The sequence below is a fragment of the Protopterus annectens genome, chromosome 17.part0, assembly GCF_019279795.1.
Source record: "Protopterus annectens isolate FY-2018-M chromosome 17.part0, PAN1.0, whole genome shotgun sequence".
NCBI lineage: Eukaryota > Metazoa > Chordata > Ceratodontiformes > Protopteridae > Protopterus > Protopterus annectens.
The window spans coordinates 824,009,471-824,032,817 of NC_056751.1; the positions used below are offsets into that span (position 1 = coordinate 824,009,471).

The window sequence follows — 23,347 nt, forward strand, 5'->3', positions numbered from 1 at the left end:
TTATCAAGCTTCAGGAAGGCCCGCACCGGAGGGTGTACACGCCCATTCAACCCGGTCAGTATCTACCTCGGCAGCCTTTAAGGCTAGGATTCCTCTAGATGATATTTGTGCAGCAGCCACGTGGGCTTCATCTCATACTTTTATTTCCCACTATAAGTTGGATCTTGCATCTAGGGGTAGAGCATCCTTTGGCTCCGTGGTGCTCCGGAATATCCTTCCATGATGGCCGCCAAGATTCAGGTAGCTGGGGACTCTGTCCCACAGGTTGCAGACAAATGAATCTCCTACTTCAGATTTAGAAGTTATGTACTCACCGTAACGTTCCATCTGAGTAGGTGTATTCATTTGTCTGCAACCATCCCGCCCTCCTATCCCCCTGGCCTTTCAGTTTCCTGCATATTATGTGTTACCCTTTTCAGGGTGTTCTTGCTGTTGGCAAACTCGATCTGAGGTCATGAGGGTAGAGCAGGGCATTATGGGTGAGGGAGGAGCTGAGAGCTTGGATCCATAGCTGGTAAACCATGCCGGTTCGGATCCGATATCGGATCCATAACCCACAGGTTGCAGACAAATGAATACACCTACTCAGATGGAACGTTATGGTGAGTACATAACTTCTAATTTCTTGCAATGGAGAAATTCTATAGTCTAACCTAAATGTTGCTTGTCAGAATATGAGCGGTCTCTGATAAGTAATGGTAAAGTTTGTCAGTTCTTGCAGTGCTTCTTCCAATGCAAATACTTGACAAGAAGGAAGAATATTTGTCGACAAGTGTTTTTTAATTCCCATAAGCCCTTTTTAGTCTTGCGAGTGCATCAGTGAGTTGCAGTGTATTATAGTTGGTTTCATCAGCGATGGATATGCATTCATCAGTTTTGTTCTATAACTCTAACAAACCATCAGTCGTTTCTTCCCTTTGAGCATCATAAGCTTCCGTATGTTTCACAGATGGCTTGGCCTTCCATTTGCAGGTTTGCTCAGCTTCTTGCATATCAGTGTCCTGAGCAGCAATAGTTAGTGATTCATCACTTTTCTGTGGTAAGTCCATTTCTGACAAATGCATGTGGTTTTGGGAAAGTAATACACACCAGTGTTGTTCATACTATGAGAGTCTTGGCAGTGAAACGGATACCAAACGCGGCTTGCAAAATCCACACAATCATTTATTTGTAAACATGCTCTGAACTGCAGAGGGAAGTTACGGTAGCTTCCAGAAGTAGCACAGGCCACAGTGCTGCCACTCAGTACTTGCAAATAGGCTCAAGATTACAGTATCAGGCAATACTCCTGTTGCAGGCAGATTTCGAGTTTCACAATATAGTATGACACCTTGGTAAGGAATATAGCTTGATAAGTCACACAATATGCGGATACACTTGAGTAAAATGTTCCTCTAACTACAGATGCTTTCGCAGCAGAGAACCTTTTTATACTCTGTTTCCAGCAGAAGGCAGAGGGCCTGCAAGGCAAACTAGCTTGACTTTGGTGTAGGAGATCCTGCAGGTGCTTTCCAGATGTTCATCGTGTTACCCTGCTGCAGTCATCACACTTGGGTTATCCTGCTGTCAGGCGGTCCTGCAGTCGGCCCGAATTCCAAAGTCTTGGTCTGGCGTCGGTTGCTGTCGCTTCTTCCCTGACATCAGTGCGCCAGGGGTATATGAGAAGCATCCGACGCCATTTTCTTCAGTCTTTCTTGCCGCGCGGTGCCCGAAGCAGAAGCAGTTCACAAGTGCCGGTCGGCCGACACCTGATATTTTCGAATTGAATTTCAGTACGAAGTCTACAATAATGTTAAGTACCCCGTTGGGGAACATTTTCTTGCCTCAGTCTGATGTCAGAAAAAGTTAACAATTGCATTTCTTGTGGGAAGCAAATACCTCATAAGGACTTCCATTCCTATTGTATTCCTTGCCTAGGCCCAGACCACGACGTCACAGGTTGTCGGTTTTGCACTAGGTTTAATAAACGCACGATCAAATGCCGTTTTGACTTCGCACGGCATTACTTTTCAGTGAGGCACCTACGCAGCCCCTGACTACCACAGAGCTGGAACCCCAGACAGCTGCCGACTCCCAAGCAGAGTCTACTAGGCCGACGCAGCCATCTACCGACACCGGAGCAGAATTGGACACCGGTGCAGAGGAAACACCTTCAGTTGCAGAAGGTGTCTTCAAACTGACTACACTCACCATTAAATCTTATGCTAAGCTTGAAACTCCTTTAAAACCTAAGAAAACTGTTCTTCAGTCTACAGGTCAAGGCCCCATGCCTAAGAAACAGATGCTTAAGATGGCTGAAGATTTAATTACCCTTATCAGGTGTTCCCATCCCCCTCCTGATAAAAGACCAAGACAAGAGGAGGATTATGCATCCTCTGACCAGGTTTCTCTCTCCTCAGATTCTTCTGAGGAACAGGATTACACTTTTCCACCTTATGAGGATTCTGATGCTGAAGACTCTATTCCCTCAGCATCTCCCCCTGAAGACTACTCCTTTGGGGAAACATTACATACCATGAGGGAACATTTCCACTGGGAAGGCCAGGATTACTCAGATTCTAAGAAAAAGCTCAGAGAGTTCCTTTTATTACCCCAGCACAGACCTCTTGCTATCCCTCCTGTTTTAGATATTGTGGATGATGTCTACTTGGAGTCTAGTTTAAATCCAGACTCTCTAACTCCTGCTCCAGCCAAACCAGACAGATACTACAGAGTACCTGACTCACACAAATTACTTTATAAAAACCCTGTAGCTGACCCAGAAACCATATCCCAGGGTCCTAAGGGAGCAAAAGCTTCTATGGCTAAAAATCCTGTGCCCTCTGAAAGAGATTCCAGAGCCCTAGATAGATGGGGAAAGAAAATATACACCTCTGCAACTCTGGCTATGAGAGCATTAAATTGCCAGTTTCACATGTTGAAATATCAACAATTCCTGATGTCTCAGTTAAAACAAAAAATGAGCACACATTCAGAACAGCCTGAATTCAAGGAAATGCAGGATCTGTTGCATGCAGCTGAACAGGTGGGCAAGCATACTTTACAATGCAGATTTGATTCACTGGAAGCTTCCTGTAGAGCAGCTGTTACTGGCTCTGTCATTCGTAGACATGCTTGGTTAAAAGAGTAAACCCTCCCTGACCATGTTAAAGCAAAATTATTAGATGCACCTTTACAACAGGATGTATTATTTGGTATCAAAGCAGAAGAGGTTTTAAAGAAAATGGAGGATAAGGCGAAATCTATGCAAACGGTCAAGGATTTCTTGCAGGTACAACCCCCTCGCTTCAGCAGAAATTGGCCAACAAAAAATTGGTCCTTTCCAGCTTCAGACAGATCACAGAGGGGCAAATACAGATGCCCAAGGGGCAGAGGTCAGTCATAGGGCCCTTACAAACCTCGCCAATGGGGTTCTGCTACCCAGAAAGGAGGAGAAGACAGGCCCCAAGCTAGCAGAAGGCAGACACAATGACTCTATCCTCAAGCTACCAAGCAAATCTCTCCTGGCAACACCCTTGGGAGGAAAACTAGCATTTTTTGTAGACAACTGGCACATCATCACAAAAGACAAATGGGTTCTAAACATTGTCTCTCAAGGATACAGATTCCACTTTCATACCTTACCAAGAATCAAAGGAATGCCAAACCTGCCACCAAATCAATGGGCCAGAGGCACAAAAACAAATTACAGCTCTCATGAAATGAGATCCATTCAACAGGTACCTACACAGGAGCAAGGACAAGGATTTTACTCAAGACTCTTTCTAGTCCCAAGAAAAGACAAAGCATGGAGACCCATTCTGGATCTTTCAGTTCTGAACACCTATCTGCAAGTACCAAAATTCAAGATGCTAACACTACAGCAGCTTCTTCCCATGCTGGGCAAGAATGCTTGGCTAGTCACTTTGGACCTCAAGGAGGCATACCTGCATGTCCCTATCAGACAAAATTGCAGAAGATACCTCCGCTTCATTGCAGGTTCAACGCATTATCAATTCTCTGCATTTCCCTTTGGCTTATCTACTGCGCCCAGGGTCTTCACAAAATGCCTGGCACCAGTAATTGCATACTGCAGACAAAGAGGAATTCAAATATACCCATACCTGGACGACTGTCTTGTTCAAGCAGAAAGCAAGGACATTCTTTTACAGCATCTGGCATTTGTCAAACACCTTCTAAGTTGCCTAGGGTACACAGTAAACGAAAAGAAATCAAAACTAGTGCCCTCACAAAACATAATAATCCTGGGTGCCAACTTGAATACAACGGCCCAGATGGCTTATCTCATGCCAGACAAACAACGGCAGCTGTTTCAATATTTCAAAATATTGGCAACAAAGACCCAACTCCCTGCAAGAAAAATTCTGCAGGCCTTGGGATTCATGGCATCTGGCATACTACTAATACCATTTGCAAAACTGCATACGAGGAAACTGCAATGGTATCTGAAAAGTGTATGGACTCAGCACAGCCACAGCTTGGAAACAATGATTCCATTCATTCCCTGCCTTCAACAGGAGTTTCTATGGTGGGCACAGGCATGTCGCCTCAACAAGGGTCAGCCTTTCACCTTACCCACAGCCAGGCAAACTATGACAACAGATGCATTGGACTATGCCTGGGGAGCACACATGGCAGGACAGTGCATTCAGGACAAATGGACTACAGATCAGAGACACCTGCATATCAATCAAAATGAAATGCTAGCAGTGCAGAATGCCCTAACAGCTTTCAAGGACCTTCTACACCCAGGACAACTACTAATAAGGACAGACAACACCACAGTTATGTGGTACATAAGCAAGGGGGTACACATTCCTACCCTCTATGCAGGCAAGCAATGACCTTGTGGAACACTGCACTGTCTTATCAGGTTCAATTGCAAGCACAATACCTGCCAGGAAAGAAAAACACATTGGCAGACGACCTAAGCAGAAACATCATGGATCCACACGAATGGAAACTAGATCCACAAGTATTTGCAATGATAGCTCAAAAATGGGGACGCCCAGACATAGATCTGTTTGCAAGCCCCCACAACCACCAACTTCAAAAATTTTGCACAAGGACCCTTCCATCCACTAGCTTGGAAAGTGGACGCCCTCTCATTCAGTTGGAAAACATTAACAGTATATGCCTTCCCTCCACTGCCTCTTCTAGCAAATGTACTGCTGAAAGTCAGATTAAAGAGGCCACAAATGATTCTCGTTGCATCAGACTGGCCACGCCAACATTGGTATCCAATTTTAAGGAACATGGCCCAGGGCCCACCATGGATTTTGCCACAAATTCCTCTCCTGCTCACCCAGCGAGACAATCTGATTCTACACAGCCAGCTCAAGACTCTAAACCTGGCTACATGGCAAATTACCTAAACAACCAGCCAACACCTTTATCCAAAGCTGTTATGGATGTCATTCTGGAGGCCGGGAGGCCCAGTACCAGGAAAACCTATTCAGACAAATGGAAAAGATTTTGCGCCTGGAACCAGGCTAAAGGCCTAAATCCCCTGGAGCTGAACATTCCTCAGATTCTACAATTTTTAACTGAGATGTTACACAAAGGACTTTCCTTTTCATCTATTAAGATCCACGCCTCAGCAATTTCAGCTCATTACAGCACGGATCCTCCTTTATTTTCACATCCACTCCTAAGACAGTACCTCAGAGGGGCTAAGAACTTAAGACCGCCAAGGAGAGCTCCAACACCTACTTGGGATCTCAACTTTGTCCTGGAAAAGCTTACACTGCCACCCTTTGAACCAGCTTTTTCAACTGATTTAAAATTTCTTTCTTGGAAAACTGCCCTACTACTAGCAATAACCTCAGCTAGAAGAGTCTCAGAGCTACAGGCACTAATGGCAGTGGAACCTTTCCTCATTTTTCATCAAGACAGAGTTTCTCTACGAACTAATCCTTCCTTTATGCCAAAGGTGGTATCCAGTGTGGCCCTAAACCAAACCATTCACTTCTCCACCTTCTTCCCAAATCCCCAGAGCAAAGGAGAAAAACTCCTGCACTCTTTGGACATTCACAGGCAATTACGTTACTACTTGGATAAAACTAAGGCTTTCAGAAAAACTGACCAGCTCTTTGTAGCTTATGCTACAGGATCTCAAGGAAAAGCTATCTCAAAACAGACCATTTCTAAATGGATAGGACATTGCATACGTTTCTGCTACACACATCATGGGAAACCAGTACCTGCTAACATTAGGTCCCACTCTACCAGGGCTACAGCTACATCAGCAGCCTTTCTCAGGAGAGTGCCAACCAAGGATATTCTGGAAGCTGCTACTTGGAGTTCAGTGCACACCTTCACCAAACACTATCACTTACCTCTTTACTCTAAGACTAGAGCTGGTTTTGCCACTGCAGTTTTGCAGGGCCTACTAGCTTCTTCTAACCCTGTTTGACTCCACCTCCCCTCCTTAGCTTTGGGATTCAACCCAAGTATGATGACTGCAGCAGGTTAACACGATGAACATAGTACAGTTTTGTACCTACCATAAATGTAGATGTTCGAGTGTTCACCCTGCTGCAGTCCAGGTTACCGTCTCTCCATCCCCTCTGAACTAGTTGAACTTATCTCTACCACTTTATCCTATACTACCTCTGGTGTATTTGCTTGTACCTAAGGGTTTTGTTTTATTTTTATATAGCCATATGTGTGTGTGTGTGTGTGTGTGTGTATATATATATATATATATATATATATATATATATATATATATATATATAATAATCTGGGGCAAGAAAAACTGAAGAAAATGGCGTCAGGGAAGAAGCGACAGCAACCGGCGCCGAACCAAGACTGACGGCAGGATAACCCAAGTGTGATGACTGCAGCAGGGTGAACACTCTAACATCTGCATTTATGGTAGGTACAAAACTGTACTTTGTTAACCTCATTGAAGATTGTAGAAGAGATTGTAGTTTTTACTATTCTGGCACCAATGTTGATTTATGCAAAAGTTACCCAGTCTATGTGGATGGCGTATCTCCTTGCTAAATGACAGAGATGGCAGATCGCTTACTCGCCAAAACACTGCTTGATCATTCCAGTAGTTCTTTTTCATACAGATAAGAAATTCACAGGAAACTATAGGTTCTGGAGATAAAAACTGGTAATTTCTGCAGCCCCAACTAACCTAGGCTGAAGAGACTGTAACACAGGAAGAGAGATCACATGCAGACAGAGAAAGGTTGGAGAACAGTACTATCAGAGAACAGCAGGGGGAAGGAACATACCAAACACAAAGGAAAAACAGGCTGTGAAGACAGTGCAAATGTTACTCAGTGATGTTTTTCTTCAGGCTGTTCGGATGCTCCAGAAGTAGATCCTTTTGCCTTTCTAGACAAAAAGTAGTGCAGGAAGTTCTGCTGAAGAACACCACACAGCGAAGGCTGGGCAGTGCGTACATTCTTTAGTTGGACAGGTGTCTTTCTGCATGCAGTCCATTTGATCCTTGTTCTCCCCAGGTTGGTCAAAAAGCAAGTGTAAAGTGAGCTGTGGATGTTCTTGAATAGCGCTCTTTTGACCCAGGTAATTCAAATGTTTATGAAACCTCTCATGCTGTCTGCAGATGCACCCACTAAATCGGCGCAAGGAGATCCTGATAACACCAAGTATACCTATCTTGCTGTTCTGCAGTACTGTACATCGCTTGGAATGTTTATCATAAAATGTATACATTTTAAAGTACTTAAACAAATAACGCTCTGATTAATATAGTTAACTCTTCATTTTTAGGCTGATTCGATCAAAAATGGGGTGCAGCTGCTTTCTAGGGCATACACGATTGACTCAAGCAATCCCATGGTCCTGAATCATTTGGCCAATCATTTTTTCTTTAAAAAGGTAAGTTTTAATTTCTGTTGTCATGATGAATTTGTAATAAAGTTTTATTTAAGTTATTTAATGGAAATCCATTGAGGCTGGAGGATCCTCTTTTCAAAGACACCTGTCGTGTTAAGGGAAGATTGTACCTTGTTTAGAATGTCATATGCTTGCGTGACCTTAAGGAGTTTAGACTTTTCTGCCGGTTGTACAGGCCAACTTAACCACTAGTGGTTTGTACTTCAGAATGTATGGCATGGACAAGCAAAGTTAATTTTCTGTGTTTTTGCAGTATACTATAGAGACTGGATCCTGGGGCCTCCTCGAATCTATTTGGTCTCTTATTCTTTGTAAATACTGATGATTCTTGGCATAGACATTAAGTGCTAGTTGAGTACATTTGCTTGAAATTAAAAAGATTTTATAGTAAAATAAAGGAAGATGTGATATTAAGGTAAGAGTATAAAATGTATGCGTTTGTAATAGGCAGTTGCAGAAAATCACTTGTGTGTGGGGATGTTGCTAATTGTGATTTCTGTTTTGTTTGTAGGATTACGGCAAGGTCCAACATTTGGCACTTCATGCTTTTCACAACACTGAGGTGGAGGCCATGCAGGCAGAGAGCTGTTATCAGCTGGCAAGATCTTTCCATGTGCAGGTCTGTTAATAGCAAGCCATTGTTCTAGCGATATAGCACAGAATTCTAGCTGTAATTGAAAGCCTTTGACTCAATTGAAAATGTTCCACTCTAGAACAGAGGACTTTTTTTAGAAAGCTGCTTTGATGTGTGTGTGAAATAAATATATATACGTGTGTGTGTGTGTGTGTATATATATATATATATATATATATATATATACACACACACACATGTGTATGTAATTTAAGTACTGCATATGTTCATGTGTGTGTGTGTGTGTGTGTGTGTGTGTGTATATATATATATATATATATATATGTTTGTGTGTGTATAGATGCATAAAGCGTACATATGTATGTTTATATATATATATATATATATATATATATGTGTGTGTGTGTGTATGTATTTTATATATATATATATATATATATATATATGTGTATGTATTTTATATATATATATATATATATATATATATACACACACACACACTTTTTATTAATTTTGTATACTTCATGTTTTGATGGAAGTTTTCTTTATAAAATGTCAGTATTCAACATGCATATGATTGTTTTCTTATGTAGTTTCACTGCTTAAAGGACACTTCTTTACTTTCATTTTTGAATTTGTTGTCGATGTACTGTAGCTTCTGAACGGCAGCCTCTGACCTATGATCTAAGTAGTATTGAACAAAAATATGTTTTAGAACAGTGATTGCTTTTTTTTTTTTTTTAACTGATATAGGTTCATAGATTAGTACTAATCTATGAACCTATTTACTGATATTTAGTTGCAAATACAGAAAAATAAATGGTAACACAAGTACTAGACAATTTTTTTCTTTCAAGTAGGGCATTTAGCATTGGCTTTATTGCTTAATTAAAAAGAAACAAATACACTTACAAGACAAAATCACATTTAAACATACAGTTTATATTTAAAAATACTTGTAATGTAGAATTAAAATGAAGATTGTGTGAGTAGCATAGCTGTGTAGTCATCAAATGTTTTTCTGCCTTCCCTTTCTTCTCCACTTATTTTACAGAACGAGATTGGTTTTGCTGCTTATGTTACTATACTTGCGCTGAATGTTATGGCATTTATTAGTGCATTTTTAACTGGCTGATTGTTGCTCTTACAAACTATCCGGCAGATCTAGGAATGATGGCAGAGATCCACTTTGCTGCTTTGCCATTATGATCAAAGAATAAAGTGTCTGTTCTGCATAATGTTTCAAAACTGCCTTTTTATGTGGGGTTGTGAATCTCTAAAGTCCCATGTTGTGACTTGTAATTAATTCTAGTCAATCCTGGAATCATCACACTTCAGGGGAAAGGATAAAAAAGACCTTTATAGTAACCCCCAGAGTGAATCTTCACTCTTCTGTGCTGGAGTTTTACTTTAACCAAATTATTTTTTTTGTTGAATCGCACTTTGCTAAGAAGAAACTGAAAGGAGTCTAGTACTTCTATTAAGGCACATTAATAATACCTAATAGTCATATCTTGTTTCTTTTGTATTTTAGGAAGATTATGACCAAGCTTTCCAGTATTACTATCAAGCTACACAGTTTGCCTCTTCCACATTTGTCTTGCCATTTTTTGGTTTGGGCCAAATGTACATTTATAGAGGAGACAAGGAAAATGCATCTCAGTGCTTTGAAAAAGTTCTTAAAGCATACCCTAACAACTATGAGACTATGAAAATCCTGGGGTCCTTATATGCCACATCTGAGGATCAAGAGAAGCGAGATATTGCAAAGGTAATTGCATTTTCCTGAGTTTGTTTTGTTTTATTCCTTCTGCTCTTATAGGATTCAGTTGCTGCATGTAGTCACATTGCTCAGCACTTTTGCACTAGTGAGTTCTGCATGTGGATGCCTGTCTGTGTGGCACGGATAGACAAATCCTTGAAAGTGTGATCAAGATGACCTGGGACTGACTAGTGACCCAGACAGTGAAGAAGCTAAGTTAGGAAAGGAAGGAATTAGTGACTTGTGCCTGTTTTGCCCTTCTGGGGGGGGGGTTATAGACTGCAGTGCTGATACTTGTGAGAGACGTGTATAGCTTGCAGCATAAAAGACCATGGAGGAGCTCTCTGCACCAGGCAAGCTATGCTTGTACACTGCCTCTGTTCACACGTGGTATCGGAATGCAGCCATGGCCAAGCTTGTGAACCAGAGAGGATGTTACACTGGGGAAAAAACCCTTTCCTTGTTATAAAGAAAATGTCTTGGCAGTCCTCACACAGACTGCATTAGTTGGTGAAAAAAATGGTCTTGAAAAGTATATTTCTTAAGTAGTTCCCTTTTTGTGCTTCTTGTAGCTAACCTCTGTTACATTTTGTCTCATCTTACTCGGTCTTTTTCAGGAAATGTCTTGCATGTCCAAGTTAGTATTGGAGATTGAAATTTAAACCTTCATATTGCTAGTGGCTTTGGATTGACTGCGTCCATTTGATGTTTTTAGGGCCACCTTAAGAAGGTAACAGAGCAGTACCCTGATGATGTTGAGGCATGGATTGAACTTGCACAGATCTTGGAGCAGACTGACATTCAGGTACGTATTGTCACAATTAAGTGTTAACTATACTAGTTTGTGAAAATTGCTTGTGTTGCCGCTTTTTTTCTGCACATTAGTTCATCTTCTTGAAGCCTTAAATTTGCTTAGATGTGGAAGTAAGCTGAATGTTAATTGTGCATGTGTAATTTTTCTTTTAATTTCATTTTTGTTCAGCTGAAAGTAATTCACCTGATCCACCCCCACAGTGTATCAAAGAGAATTATCTTTTAGAAATGTACTTATCTTTTGAACAGCAGAATAGTTAGTGGTGCTTGCAGCTTTTAGCATTTTAATTTGCAAGAAAGTGTCCTACAATAGATTAGATAACTGATGTGTTATTTACATTGCATTATGTTGGTTATAAATCTGTAATGCGTTTTGGAGTGTGCTGGTGTTCAGTGTTCATGCTTTTGTCTTCATTCGTATTTTGTTTCCTCCTGGTTTATGTATATGTTTGTGGCATTATGCATCTGTTCAGTATGGTTTTGATTATGTCATTTGCTTTGTGAACAGTATTGTGTAATCTCTGTAATGAACATAATTTTGGAAGTACTAACATGGCCTGTCACTGTAAATAAGCATCATTATCAGTGCTTGTGTGGAAAGCACCCAGCTGTTAAAATTTCTAGATGTGTCCTGCTGTTTCAAACTGACTTTGCACTGGGGTTTGAGTGTTTGTGCTGAGATATTTTCGGTTAATCAAATGCAGTATTGGTAGTTTTGTGGTACTGTATCTCTTATCCTTCCTGCTAAGGGGATGCTGTCTCAGTGTTTCTTTCCTGATAAAAATGTACAAATACTGCACGAGTATTGTAAAAGCAAATGATATGCCATTCCTGCACCTAACGTATTGTGCTTGAATACAGGGGGCATTGTCAGCCTATGGAACAGCCACCCGTATCCTTCAAGAGAAAGTGCAGGCTGATGTTCCTCCAGAAATTCTTAACAATGTGGGTGCTCTGCATTTCAGACTGGGAAACCTGGGGGAAGCTAAGGTAATGAAAATGTGTTTAAAATTTATTCACAAGTGTTCATTAGTACTGTCTTTTACTGATTCAGAATTGTTCTATCATTGTCACTCCCTGTGTTTTTCACTTTTTCATCTAATTATTCCTACTAATGCTTAGTGTCACAACAACTTGTTTTACATTTTGTCTGTTTTGATGCCTTTTTTATGTAATAATCTATGGGAAGGAGTAGTGGAAGCTATATTAAGAAAGGGAGGTGATGATTAGTGATCAGCAGTATGGTTTCATGCCAGGAAAGAGCACTACAGATGTAATGTTTGCTCTAAGAGTGTTGATGGAGAAGTACAAAGAAGGTCAGAAGGAGTTGCATTATGTCTTTGGGGACTTAGAGAAACCATATGACAGGGTGCCTAGAGAGGAGTTGTGGTATTGCATGAGGAAGTCCGGAGTGGCAGAGAAGTATGTAAGAGTGGTACAGGGTATGTACAAGGGTAGTGTGACAGCAGTGAGATCTGCAGTGGGGAGTGACAGATGCGTTTAAGGTGGAGGTGGGATTACATCAACGATCAGCTGTGAGCCCTTTATTTTCAGTGGTGATGGGCAGGTTGACAAACGAGATCAGACAGGAGTCCCCGTGGACTATGATGTTTGCAGATGACATTGTGATATGTAGTGAGAGTAGGGAACAGGTTGAGGAGACCCTGGAGAGGTGGAGATGTGTTCTAGAGAGGAGAGGAATGAAGGTCAGCAGGACTAAGACAGAATATATGTGTGTGAATGAGAGGGAGGATAGAGGAATGGTGAGGATGCAGGGAGTAGAGTTGGCGAAGGTGGATGAGTTTAAATACTTGGGATCAACAGTTCAGAGTAATGGCGAGTGTGGAAGAGAGTACAGGCAGGGTAGAGAAGTGTGTCAGGAGTGATTTGTGACAGACGAGTACCAGTAAGAGTGAAAGGGAAGGGTCTACAAGAGGGAAGTGAAACCAGCTATGTTATATGGGCTGAAGACAGTGGCATTGACAAAAAGGAGTCAGAGCTGGATGTGGGTAGAGTTAAAGATGTTAAGATTTGCACTGGGTGTGACAAGGGTAGACCGGATTAGGAATAAGTATATTAGAGGGTCAGCCCAGGTTGGACGGTTTAGAGACAAAGCCAGTGAGGCGAGATTGCATTGGTTTGGACATGTGCTGAGGAGGGGATGCTGGGTGTATTGGGATAAGGATGTTAAGGATGGAGCTGCCAGGTAAGAGGAAGGCCTAAGATAAGGTTTATGGATGTGGTGAGAGAGGACATGCAGGTGGTTGGTGTGACAGAGCAAGATGCAGAGGACAGAAAGAAATGGAAACAGATGATCCACTGTGGCGACCCCTAATGGGAACAGCTGAAAGAAAAAGAAGATAATTTTTTATCTGATGATGCAAATTTTTATTCTGTCCTCAACATACGAGTTTGAATCTGATTCTGTGATCCATCTCAGCCACTACTGTAGCTTGTAATCACCAAAAAGCTCTCAAGCCCCTTCCCCACTCATAATGCACAACCCCCTAACATACCTCAGATTTCATTTCCTGTTTTTGTGAATAGACATAGTCATCCAGAGCTCTCAAGTTATTTCTGGCTAAGATAAAGTGTTTTTTTCTTACTTTTTCTGTTAATCTTTATTCCTTCTTATTGCACTTGGTGTATCTGTAGTTACCATAGTTAGTAGTGGTTAATTTTCCTTGTTCCTGTTACACTGTCATATATTCTTGATATCATAAAATATATAAAAACTTTCCCTACTGCTAATTTTTTTTTCGGTATGGCTGCTAAAACCACTTTCTGGTTTTAAAAAGTATTAAACATGAGGGCACAAATTGCCCTTATCAGATGCCCATAACTTGTGTTTAGTGTTTGGGCCGTGATCAATTCCATAGTAGCTCATTCACTCCAGAGCATCTCAGCAAGTAAATGCTGCCTGCTTAATTCCACCATAGGAACAACAGTGCAGTCTGAGCTCATTTTCAGAAAATCCATTTGTAATACCATACAGAAAACAAATGTTCATAATTCTCTAACCATAAGAGCTAGATTAAAAATGCAGATGCAAACGTTGTTCAGCAGACAATGACCATTCTAGCAGTGTAAATGTTAATAGCATGTATCTAAGTCATTGTTAAATATTTGCCAAGGAATGCTGATATGCATATTTTTTACCTTTTTGGTGAAACAAATCACAATATCTCAGTGAATATACCATGTAGACTCATACAATCTGTAATTAATTTGTTTGTATGAACGTCAGCTTTAAAATAATACCTTAACCATTACTGTGTAATACTCCTTTTCTGAGAACACAGCATAATATCTCATCACCTGTAGTACATATCAGTGTACAGTGTTCTGTGGCTCAATGTCACCTTCAAAATGATGCATCATTCGTGTCGTCACCATGATCCCTTGCAAAGATAATGGGCATAATAATGAGAAATATTGTAAATGTATAATTTTCATAATCCTATAAGACTAAACAAACTGATTGTACAGATACAGTTCTTTTACCGTGTTGTAAGAAGTAATACTGTCTTCAGAATGAGGTATTACTTAGCACACTGACATGCTGCCTCGCAGAGTTATTTACCAAAATATGAAAAAAAATCATAATTTCTATAACCCAAGTCCTAAACTCTATCTGTACGTGTACAGCATGCAGACAATTATTTTACCATATTGTAGCTATAATACTGTCTTCAAAATGAGGTATTACTTATCATATTGGCATGCTCCCTCACAAAGTTATTTACCAAAATATGAAAAAAATTCATAATTTCCATAACCTGAACCCTAGACAAGCTATGATATCTGTACAACACATGGACACAAGTTTACCATGTTGTAAGGACTGATACTGCCTTCAAAATGAGGGCTTACTTAGCAAATTGACATGCTCCCTAGCAAAGTTATTTACCAAAATATGAAAAAATATAATAATTTTCATAACCCAAATCCTAAACAAACTGTGATATCTGTAAATGTGTGCAGCGTACAGACACAGTTCTTTTACCATGTTGTTAGGACTAATACAGTCTTCAAAATGAGTTATTACTTATGTTGACAACTTTCCTAGCAAAGCTATTTACCAAAATATGAAAAAGTCATAATTTTCATAACCTAAGTTCTAAACAAACTGTGATATCTGTATATGTGTACAGCATGTAGACACATGTTCTTCGTGTTTCACTGTTGCAGTCATTACATTTGGGTAATCTGCTGGTAGGTTGCCCTCAGTCGGCCTGATTAACAAAGTCTTGGGACCCGCGTCGGTTGCTGTCCCTACTTCCATGGCATCAGGGGTATAAAACATGCAGCCAATGCCATTACATCAGTCTTTCTTGCCGCGCGGTGCCCGAAGCAGAAGCAGTTTGCAAGTGCCGGTCGGCCGACTCCTGAAATTTTCATTTTCAAGTTTCTGAACTGAAGTCTTAAACTAAAAGCTAAGTACCCCGTTGGGGAAACTTTTTTTTCCTCCTTACCGATGTCAGTAAAAGTTAATAATTGCATTACTTGTGGGAAGCAAATACCCCATAAGGATTTTCATTTGTACTGTATTCCTTGCCTAGGCCCTAACCACAATGTGCCTTGCTGTTGGTTTTGTGCTAAATTTAATCAATGCATGATTAAACATCTGTATATTTTTGCTTCTAAATATTTTGGCTCAAGATTTAACTATCCAGAAATGTCGTCGGTTAGCAATAGCATTTTGATCATTTGTTTTTTAGGCATTGGGGCCTGTACACGTGGCCCAAGCGTCAGTTTTTTAGACATATAAGTAGTTTTTGGCCTTAGTTTTGAAGATGGCGTCAGTTTACTATACAAATCTTTATGCCTGAAAACACTCTTAGAAGCCGGTGCCTGCTCAGTGGCTCCGGACCCATCTAAGGTAGAGACATCCGCGGGTTCAATACTTAAAGTATCTTGCGGCATAGGTTGTAGTAGACTAAAGAAGCACTCCACGGCTGGCACACCACGAACAGTTTATTATACAGATAACTGGTTAGCGCTTTCACGTTCAATTATTTTTTGAGGTCTGAAGAAACGTTGTAATTGAACGTGAAAGCGCTAACCAGTTATCTGTATAATAAACTGTTCGTGGTGTGCCAGCCGTGGAGTGCTTCTTTAGTCTACTACAAGCTATTGCCATTTTTTCTCGAGAAGCACCTTGCCTGATAACACTTGTGTGTTTTTTTTGCTTTTTGTTTTTTTGCTATCTCGCGGCATACCAGACACAGCTTGGCTCAAGGAGCAAAGTCTGCCTGACCATGTTAAAGCAAAATTGTTGGATGCTCCTTTACAACCGGGCAGTCTGTTTGGTAATAAGGCTGAAGAAGTTTTGAAAAAGATGGAAGATAAAGCTAAATCTATGCAAACTGTGAAAGATTTCTTACAAGTGCAGCCACCCAGGTTTAGTAGGCACTGGCCTACTAAGAAATGGTCATTTCCAGTACACACTAGAGCCGCTCAGGTCAGACCCAGACATTCCAAAGGCACCAGGTTTCAGTCGCAAGGAACTTTTAGAACAAAGCAGTGGGGTGCCTCCACCTCCAAATCTGGAAGCAGTAAGGCACCTCCCTATGATAAGTCCCAATGACTTTCCACTGTAATCACCAAGCACTTATCTTTTGGCCGCCCCTTTGGGGGGAAAACTGGCACTTCATGCACGAAACTGGCAACTGATTACCCAGGACAAATGGGTTTTAAATGTAGTATCCCAGGGATACAGATTTCATTTCCACACGTTGCCAATCCCAAACGGATGGCCAGATCTGCCTCCAAATCAGTGGGCAGAGACCCTGAAACTAGTTATGTCCCTCATGAATATGGGGGCTATTCAACCAGTACCAGAAAAGGAAAAGGGGCAAGGTTTCTATTCAAGACTTTTCCTGGTACCCAGAAAAGACAAATCATGGCGTCCAATTCTCGACTTATCCATTCTAAATACATTTGTGGACATCACAGAATTCAAGATGTTGACTCTTCAACAGTTACTACGTATGCTAGGCAAGGATGCCTTGTTGGTGACTCTAGACTTAAAAGCGGCTTACCTGCATATCCCAATCAGGGAATCTTGCAGAAGATACCTCTGCTTCAAAGCAGGTTACTTGCATTACCAGTTCTCTGCATTGCCCTTTGGTTTATCTACTGCGCCCAGGGTCTTCACAAAGTGCCTGGCACCAATAATTTCTTTTTGCAGGCAAAGAAATATTCAAATTTATCCATACCTGGACGATTGTCTAATTCAGGCAGAAAACAAGGACATTCTTCTAAAACATCTGGCGTTTGGAAAAAGGGTTGTAACTTGCCTAGGGTACACCATAAATGAAAAGAAATCACAACTGGTACCCTCTCAAAAAATTACATTCCTGGGTGCAAGCTTGAATACAACTGCCCAGATGGACTTATCTTACACCAGAAAAACAAATTCAATTGATGACTTACTTTAAACAGGTGGCCACAAAAACCCAGATATCTGCAAGACAAATTCTGTAGGCCTTCGGGTTCATGGCCTCCTGCATTCTACTAATTCAATATGCAAGACTGCATATGAGGAAACTTCAGTGGTACCTAAAAAGCTTATGGAGTCACCACCTGGAAACAATGATTCCTATCATACCTTGCCTGCAACTAGAGTTCAGAAACCATTTGAAGTGATATATAACACAGGGAAGGACTTCAAAATATATAATTTATTCAAATTTTGTTTTCTCCCAACCCCTAGTTGACCTTTTAGCCAAAGGCTTAACTTTTATACCCTCTAGACGTGCTAGTGTTGATAAATCAATTTTAGACCTCAAACTTTTTGTGAGAAAGTTGAACTTGGCCCTTTTATTGGGAGAGACGGTCCGACCAAGGCCTATGTATCACATTCCAAGTACATATAATCCACCTTTGGCCCCTTGCTTGGGAGTGTTTGAACATATGTGTGATGTGGACATTAGGAATTTGCTTAAGTGTAAACGACAGACCCACTTCAACATTTCCAAGATTGAATTGGACTCATTGGAAGCTCTCAGTTCTTCTATCAGAATAATGAAACCTGACAAAGGAAGTGGATTAGTAGCTATGGAACAGGATGAATATATAGATAGACTTGTAGCGATACTTTCTACAGAGACTTATAGAGAAGTATCTAAGAATGAATTGAATATTAGTATGAACCGTGTGCAGTCATACTTTGAAGACACGTTCATTAGTGGGTCTCTGGATATGGACATTTACAATTTTATTTCAGTACCCTCACCACGCATTCCAGCATTATTTGGGAATCCTAAGATTCATAAAAGTATTGGTGATCCCCCTATGCGCCAATTAGTGAACGCGAGGGGTAGTATTATCTATGCAGCAGCGAAGTTAGTAGACACCATCCTCAAACAATATGTATCGCAGGTACCACACATAGCCAGAGATTCTTGGTCCTTTTTGGAAAAAGTTGGACTAGCTACCTTTGAAGGAGATGCCTATTTTCTGACCATTGACGTCATTGATTTATATTCTTGTATTCCCCATGAGGTAGCACTTGAATGGATTCAATTGGAGATGATTTATTACCAAGCTCCACCCAAAGAGATATCTATGGTGAGCAAATTGTTGAATATTATTTTGACATGTAACTATTTCACATTCAATAACAGATGGTTCCATCAGTTGATTGGTGTGCCTATGGGGTCTCCGTGTGGCGCCAGTGTAGCTAATTTGGTCATGACTCATTGGGAAAGAACGTTTGCCTTTCCCAATAATATTATTCAAGAGAAAGTCGTTCTCTACATAAGATTCTTGGACGACATTTTTATCTTGTTTAATGGCTCACTGGAAGAAGCCCAAGACCTAGTGATCGGCTTCAATAATTCGTCTGACTTTTTGAAATTTACTTGTGCAATAGACATGGAGAAGATATCCTATTTGGATGTGGAACTTTATAAAGACAGAAGTCTAGGTCAGTTTGGAGCCAGAATCCATCAGATATCAACTTTCTCTAATTCTTATCTACATTATGATAGTGACCATCCGCTTCACCAGAAAAAGGCTATAGTCAAAGGACAACTTGTAAGAGCAGCTAGGATGGTGTCAAGGGATAGTGAATTTTTGGAAGAGTGTGATTTCATAGCCAATTTATTTCTGGATCGAGGTTATCCAGAAACCTTGATTGATGAGTTGTGTTTTGAAGTTAAGACCAAGAGAGCTAATGGCTATTTTTCTTCTATCTTGAGTCATGTTGTTCCTGAATTGAGTGATTCACCATCACCTGTATGCCCTGATTCTCAGGGAAACCTGTCCAGGTCCAATTTTATTTTAACTTTTAATACAGATGCCAATGACATAGTTACTATAATTAAGAGGAACTGGTGATTACTATCCCCTGAGTTACTTGGAGGTCCAATTTTTGATAAAGCCCCATTGATAACATACAGAAGGGGCCCTAACATCAAAAATATTCTGGAATCTACGCGAAATTTAGTAACACCAAGATCAGGGATGTATAAATGTAATATGTGCAAGTATTGCAGATTTGTCCAGGCAGGTACAGCCTTTACAGTTAAGAACAGGAAATTCCTCATCGGAACGTTTCACTTGTTCCAGTACCCAAGTGGTATACCTTGCTCAATGTTCATCATGCCCCAGTTTTTACATTGGCAAGACTGAGAGGAAACTCCAGGAAAGAATGTACGAGCATTTGTATGCCATAAGAAGAATGAAAATGGACAATGCTTTGGCTATGCCCATCCAGAACAACCCAAACTATGAGTTTACATTTATGGTTATAGACCAACTGTATAGTACCAATTCGTATGGACCTGAGACATATAGATTAGAATGTAAAGAGCTTCTTTGGCAATTAAGACTGGAAGCATGTCGCCCCCCTGGTCTTAACAGCTCGTTATCCATTAGTTGTTTTTTAAAACTTAAAAGTTTGAAGAGGTGACGAGCTGTTTATTCTCACAATTTTTTAAAATGAGAGTCAAAAAATGAAAAATGAGAGTCGACAAATTAATGGTTTTATAACTCTTTATTAGTCGACAGTGGTGGAGGGTTAATAATCAGTTATTATTATGATTATACATTATGATCATTATTTTACAATATATATTATTGATTCATATTTTATTATTTAGTAATTTTAGGTCTAGATACGCTAACTTTTAGACCTGTTTTATTTCATGACAGTATTAAACCTATACAGAGTAGCCTAAATTTATGTTATATTATATGTTACATGCCGTATTTTATATTTCTATATTATTATTTGTATTATTTAGGGAGATATGATTAATATTATATTATTTTTCTTGGGTAGCTGTTCTAGTTATTTAGATGCTTAGGACAGTATGCATTAATTTCATTATATTTATTATATTCATTACATTAGTTACTTTACTTGAAAGCAGGCAAGATACAATGTATGCATAGGTAATTTTTGATTAGGAAGCGTCTCGCTTCTATTAGTATTTATGCTGTAGGTTGAACATTGTTATTTTTATTTTTATGTTATTTTATATATTTTACATATTTATCTACTTTATACAGTTTAATAATCAAAATATTGGGCTTTTTTCTTTTAGTTTCAAAGCCTGCTATTATTACAGTCTCGGTGTATGAATTTTTTATTATGTTAATATGGAGTTGCAAATGCACCTTAGTTAGCTGTGATCTGTACCTTTAAGGAGCTAAAGGGAGAGCAAGGGGCATGGTTAAGTGTTTCAATGCTGGTATTTAAACTCACTTGTAATGGTGTGAATGTTTTGCTTGTCTGAAGAAGTTAGCGCAAGGTACTAACGAAAAGCTTTTACAGTGGCTTAATAAAATTTGTTGTTTTTCATGTTTTTTACGTTTTGGACTGGCCTGAGTCGAGTTCTTGGCTTTTGAATTAGCGGTGGTTTTCGCTAGTTTGTTTTTCCGGTCTTGAAAGTTTATTTCTTTAGAGTTCATATGGTGGGCAGAGGCTTGCCACCAAAACAAGGGACGGTCATTCATTCCACCCCCTGCCGCCCAAACCCTGACTACAGACGCATCAAACTATGTTGGGGGGGGGGCGCATCTGGCAGGGAGATGCATTCAGGGCAAATGGAGCCCAAATCAGATGCACCTACATATCAATCAGAAAGATGCTAGCTGTACAGAATGCTCTGACAGCCTTCAAGGACTACCTTCATCCAGGACAACTACTGATAAAGACAGACAACATCACAGTCATGTAGTACGTAAGCAGGGGGGGTACACATTCCTACCCCCTTTGCAGACTAGCCATGGCATTGTGGAACACGGCCTTGACTTATCAAATACATCTACAAGCTCATTCCTGCCAGGAAAGCAAATTACTCTGGCAGACTAACTAAGCAGAAATCTTATGGGCCCACACGAATGGAAACTGGGACCACAAATTTTCAACATTTTGACACGCAAATGGGGAAGGCCAGACATAGTTTTGGGGTGAGACAAAAAGATCTATCAGTTGGACAAATTCTGCAGAAGAATTCATCACAAAAAAGCTTGGAAAGTGGATGCTCTACCCTTCAGCTGGAAAAACTTATCAGTCTATGCCTTTCCACCTCTGCCTCTGCTCTCCAAAGTTCTACTAAAAGTCAGACAGGACAAACCAAAAATGATTCTGATTGCTCCAGACTGTCCTCTGCAACACTGATACCCGCTCCTGCGCAATGTGTTGCACCTTCCTCCGTGGTACCTGCCTCAGACACCTTACCTACTTGTCTCAGCAGAACTATCAAATTCTGCAGACTGCTCCAAACTTTGAATCTTGCAGCATGGCTAATCAACTAATTTCACCTGTTACATCTTTCAGCAAACCTGTGATGGATGTCATTTTGGAGGCTAGAAGGCCTAATACTAGAAAATCTTATGCTGACAAATGGAAAAGATTCTGTGCCTGGAACCAAGCACAAGGAATAAGCACAGCAATGCCCAGTATTCCTCAGATTCTGCAATACTTAACTGAGGTGCTTCACAAGAGCCTATCTTTTTCTTCCATAAAAATCCATGCCTCTGCCATTTCAGCTCATTACAACACAGAGCTTCCCCTCTTTTCTCATCCTCTGCTAAAGCAGTATCTCAGAGGGGCCAAAAATTTAAGACCTCCCAGGAGAGCACCAACTCCTGCATGGGATCTCAATTTTGTTTTAGAAAAACTCACTCTACCTCCTTTTGAGCCAGCTGCTACTGCGGACCTAAAATTTCTGTCTTGGAGAACAGCTTTTCTTTTAGCAGTCACTTCAGCTAGAAGGATTTCAGAACTACAGGCTCTTATGGCAGTGGAGCCTTTCATTATTTTTTACCCGGACAGGGTGGCTCTCAGGACCAATCCATCCTTTATGCCTAAGGTGGTATCTAGTGTGGCCCTTAATCAGACCATTCATCTGCCAAATTTTTTCCCAAATCCACAGAACAAGAGTGATCGGATTCTGCGTTCATTGGATGTACACAGACAACTAAGATATTACTTAAACAGGACAAAATCTCTTAAGAAAATCTGAACAACTATTGGTTGCATTTGCTGCAGGGGCAGAGGGAAAGGCTATTTCAAAGCAGACTATTTCCAAATGGATAAGCCATTGTATTAGTTTCTGCTATATGCACCATTCCAGCAGGGCTGCATCTACTTCTGCAGCCTTCCTCAGAGGGGTTCCTACCAGAGACCTTCTAGAAGCTGCTACCTGGAGCTCAGTTCATACGTTCACCAAACATTACCATTTATTTCTCTTCTCTGAATCCAGAGCAGTCTTTGCCACTGCTGTCCTGCAGGGCCTTATAGCTGCTCCTGATGCTGTATAAATCCATCCTCCCAACCATAGCTTTGTGATTCTACCCAAATGTAATGACTGCAACAGTGAATGCACTCGAACATCTACATTTATGGTAAGTGTACACAACTGTACTTTCTTTTACCATGTTGTAAGTACTAACAGTCTTCAAAATGATGGATTACTTAGCATGTTGACATGTTCCTTAGTTATTTACCAAAATATGAAAAAATGTAATAATTTTCATAGCCAAAGTCCTAAACAAACTGTGATCTCTGTACCTGTGTACAGCATACAAAGACGGTTCTTTTACCATGTTGTAAGTACTAATATTGTCTTCAAAGTAAGGTCATGCCTAGCATGTTGACATGTTCCCTTGCAGAGTTATTCACCAAAATATGAAAAAGTGTAATAAAATTCATAACCTAAGTCATAAACAGTGTCACATCTGTGCATGTGTACAGCATACAGATGCCGTTTACCAGCTTAAAATGAGGTTGTACTCAGTATGTTAACAAGCTCTGTAGCAAATATATTCAAGAAAATATG

At 40.3% G+C, this 23,347-nt stretch overlaps 1 protein-coding gene across 1 annotated transcript in view; it reads left to right on the plus strand.

The window, feature by feature from the left end:
* Window positions 1-23,347, plus strand: part of CTR9 (CTR9 homolog, Paf1/RNA polymerase II complex component) — a 1,518,941-nt gene that overhangs the window by 412,567 nt on the left and 1,083,027 nt on the right. The window contains exons 7-11 of the mRNA XM_044059132.1: window positions 7,753-7,860; window positions 8,390-8,497; window positions 10,008-10,244; window positions 10,951-11,040; window positions 11,910-12,038. Coding sequence (XP_043915067.1) covers window positions 7,753-7,860; window positions 8,390-8,497; window positions 10,008-10,244; window positions 10,951-11,040; window positions 11,910-12,038 — 672 coding nt within the window. The remainder of the gene's footprint in view (window positions 1-7,752; window positions 7,861-8,389; window positions 8,498-10,007; window positions 10,245-10,950; window positions 11,041-11,909; window positions 12,039-23,347) is intronic.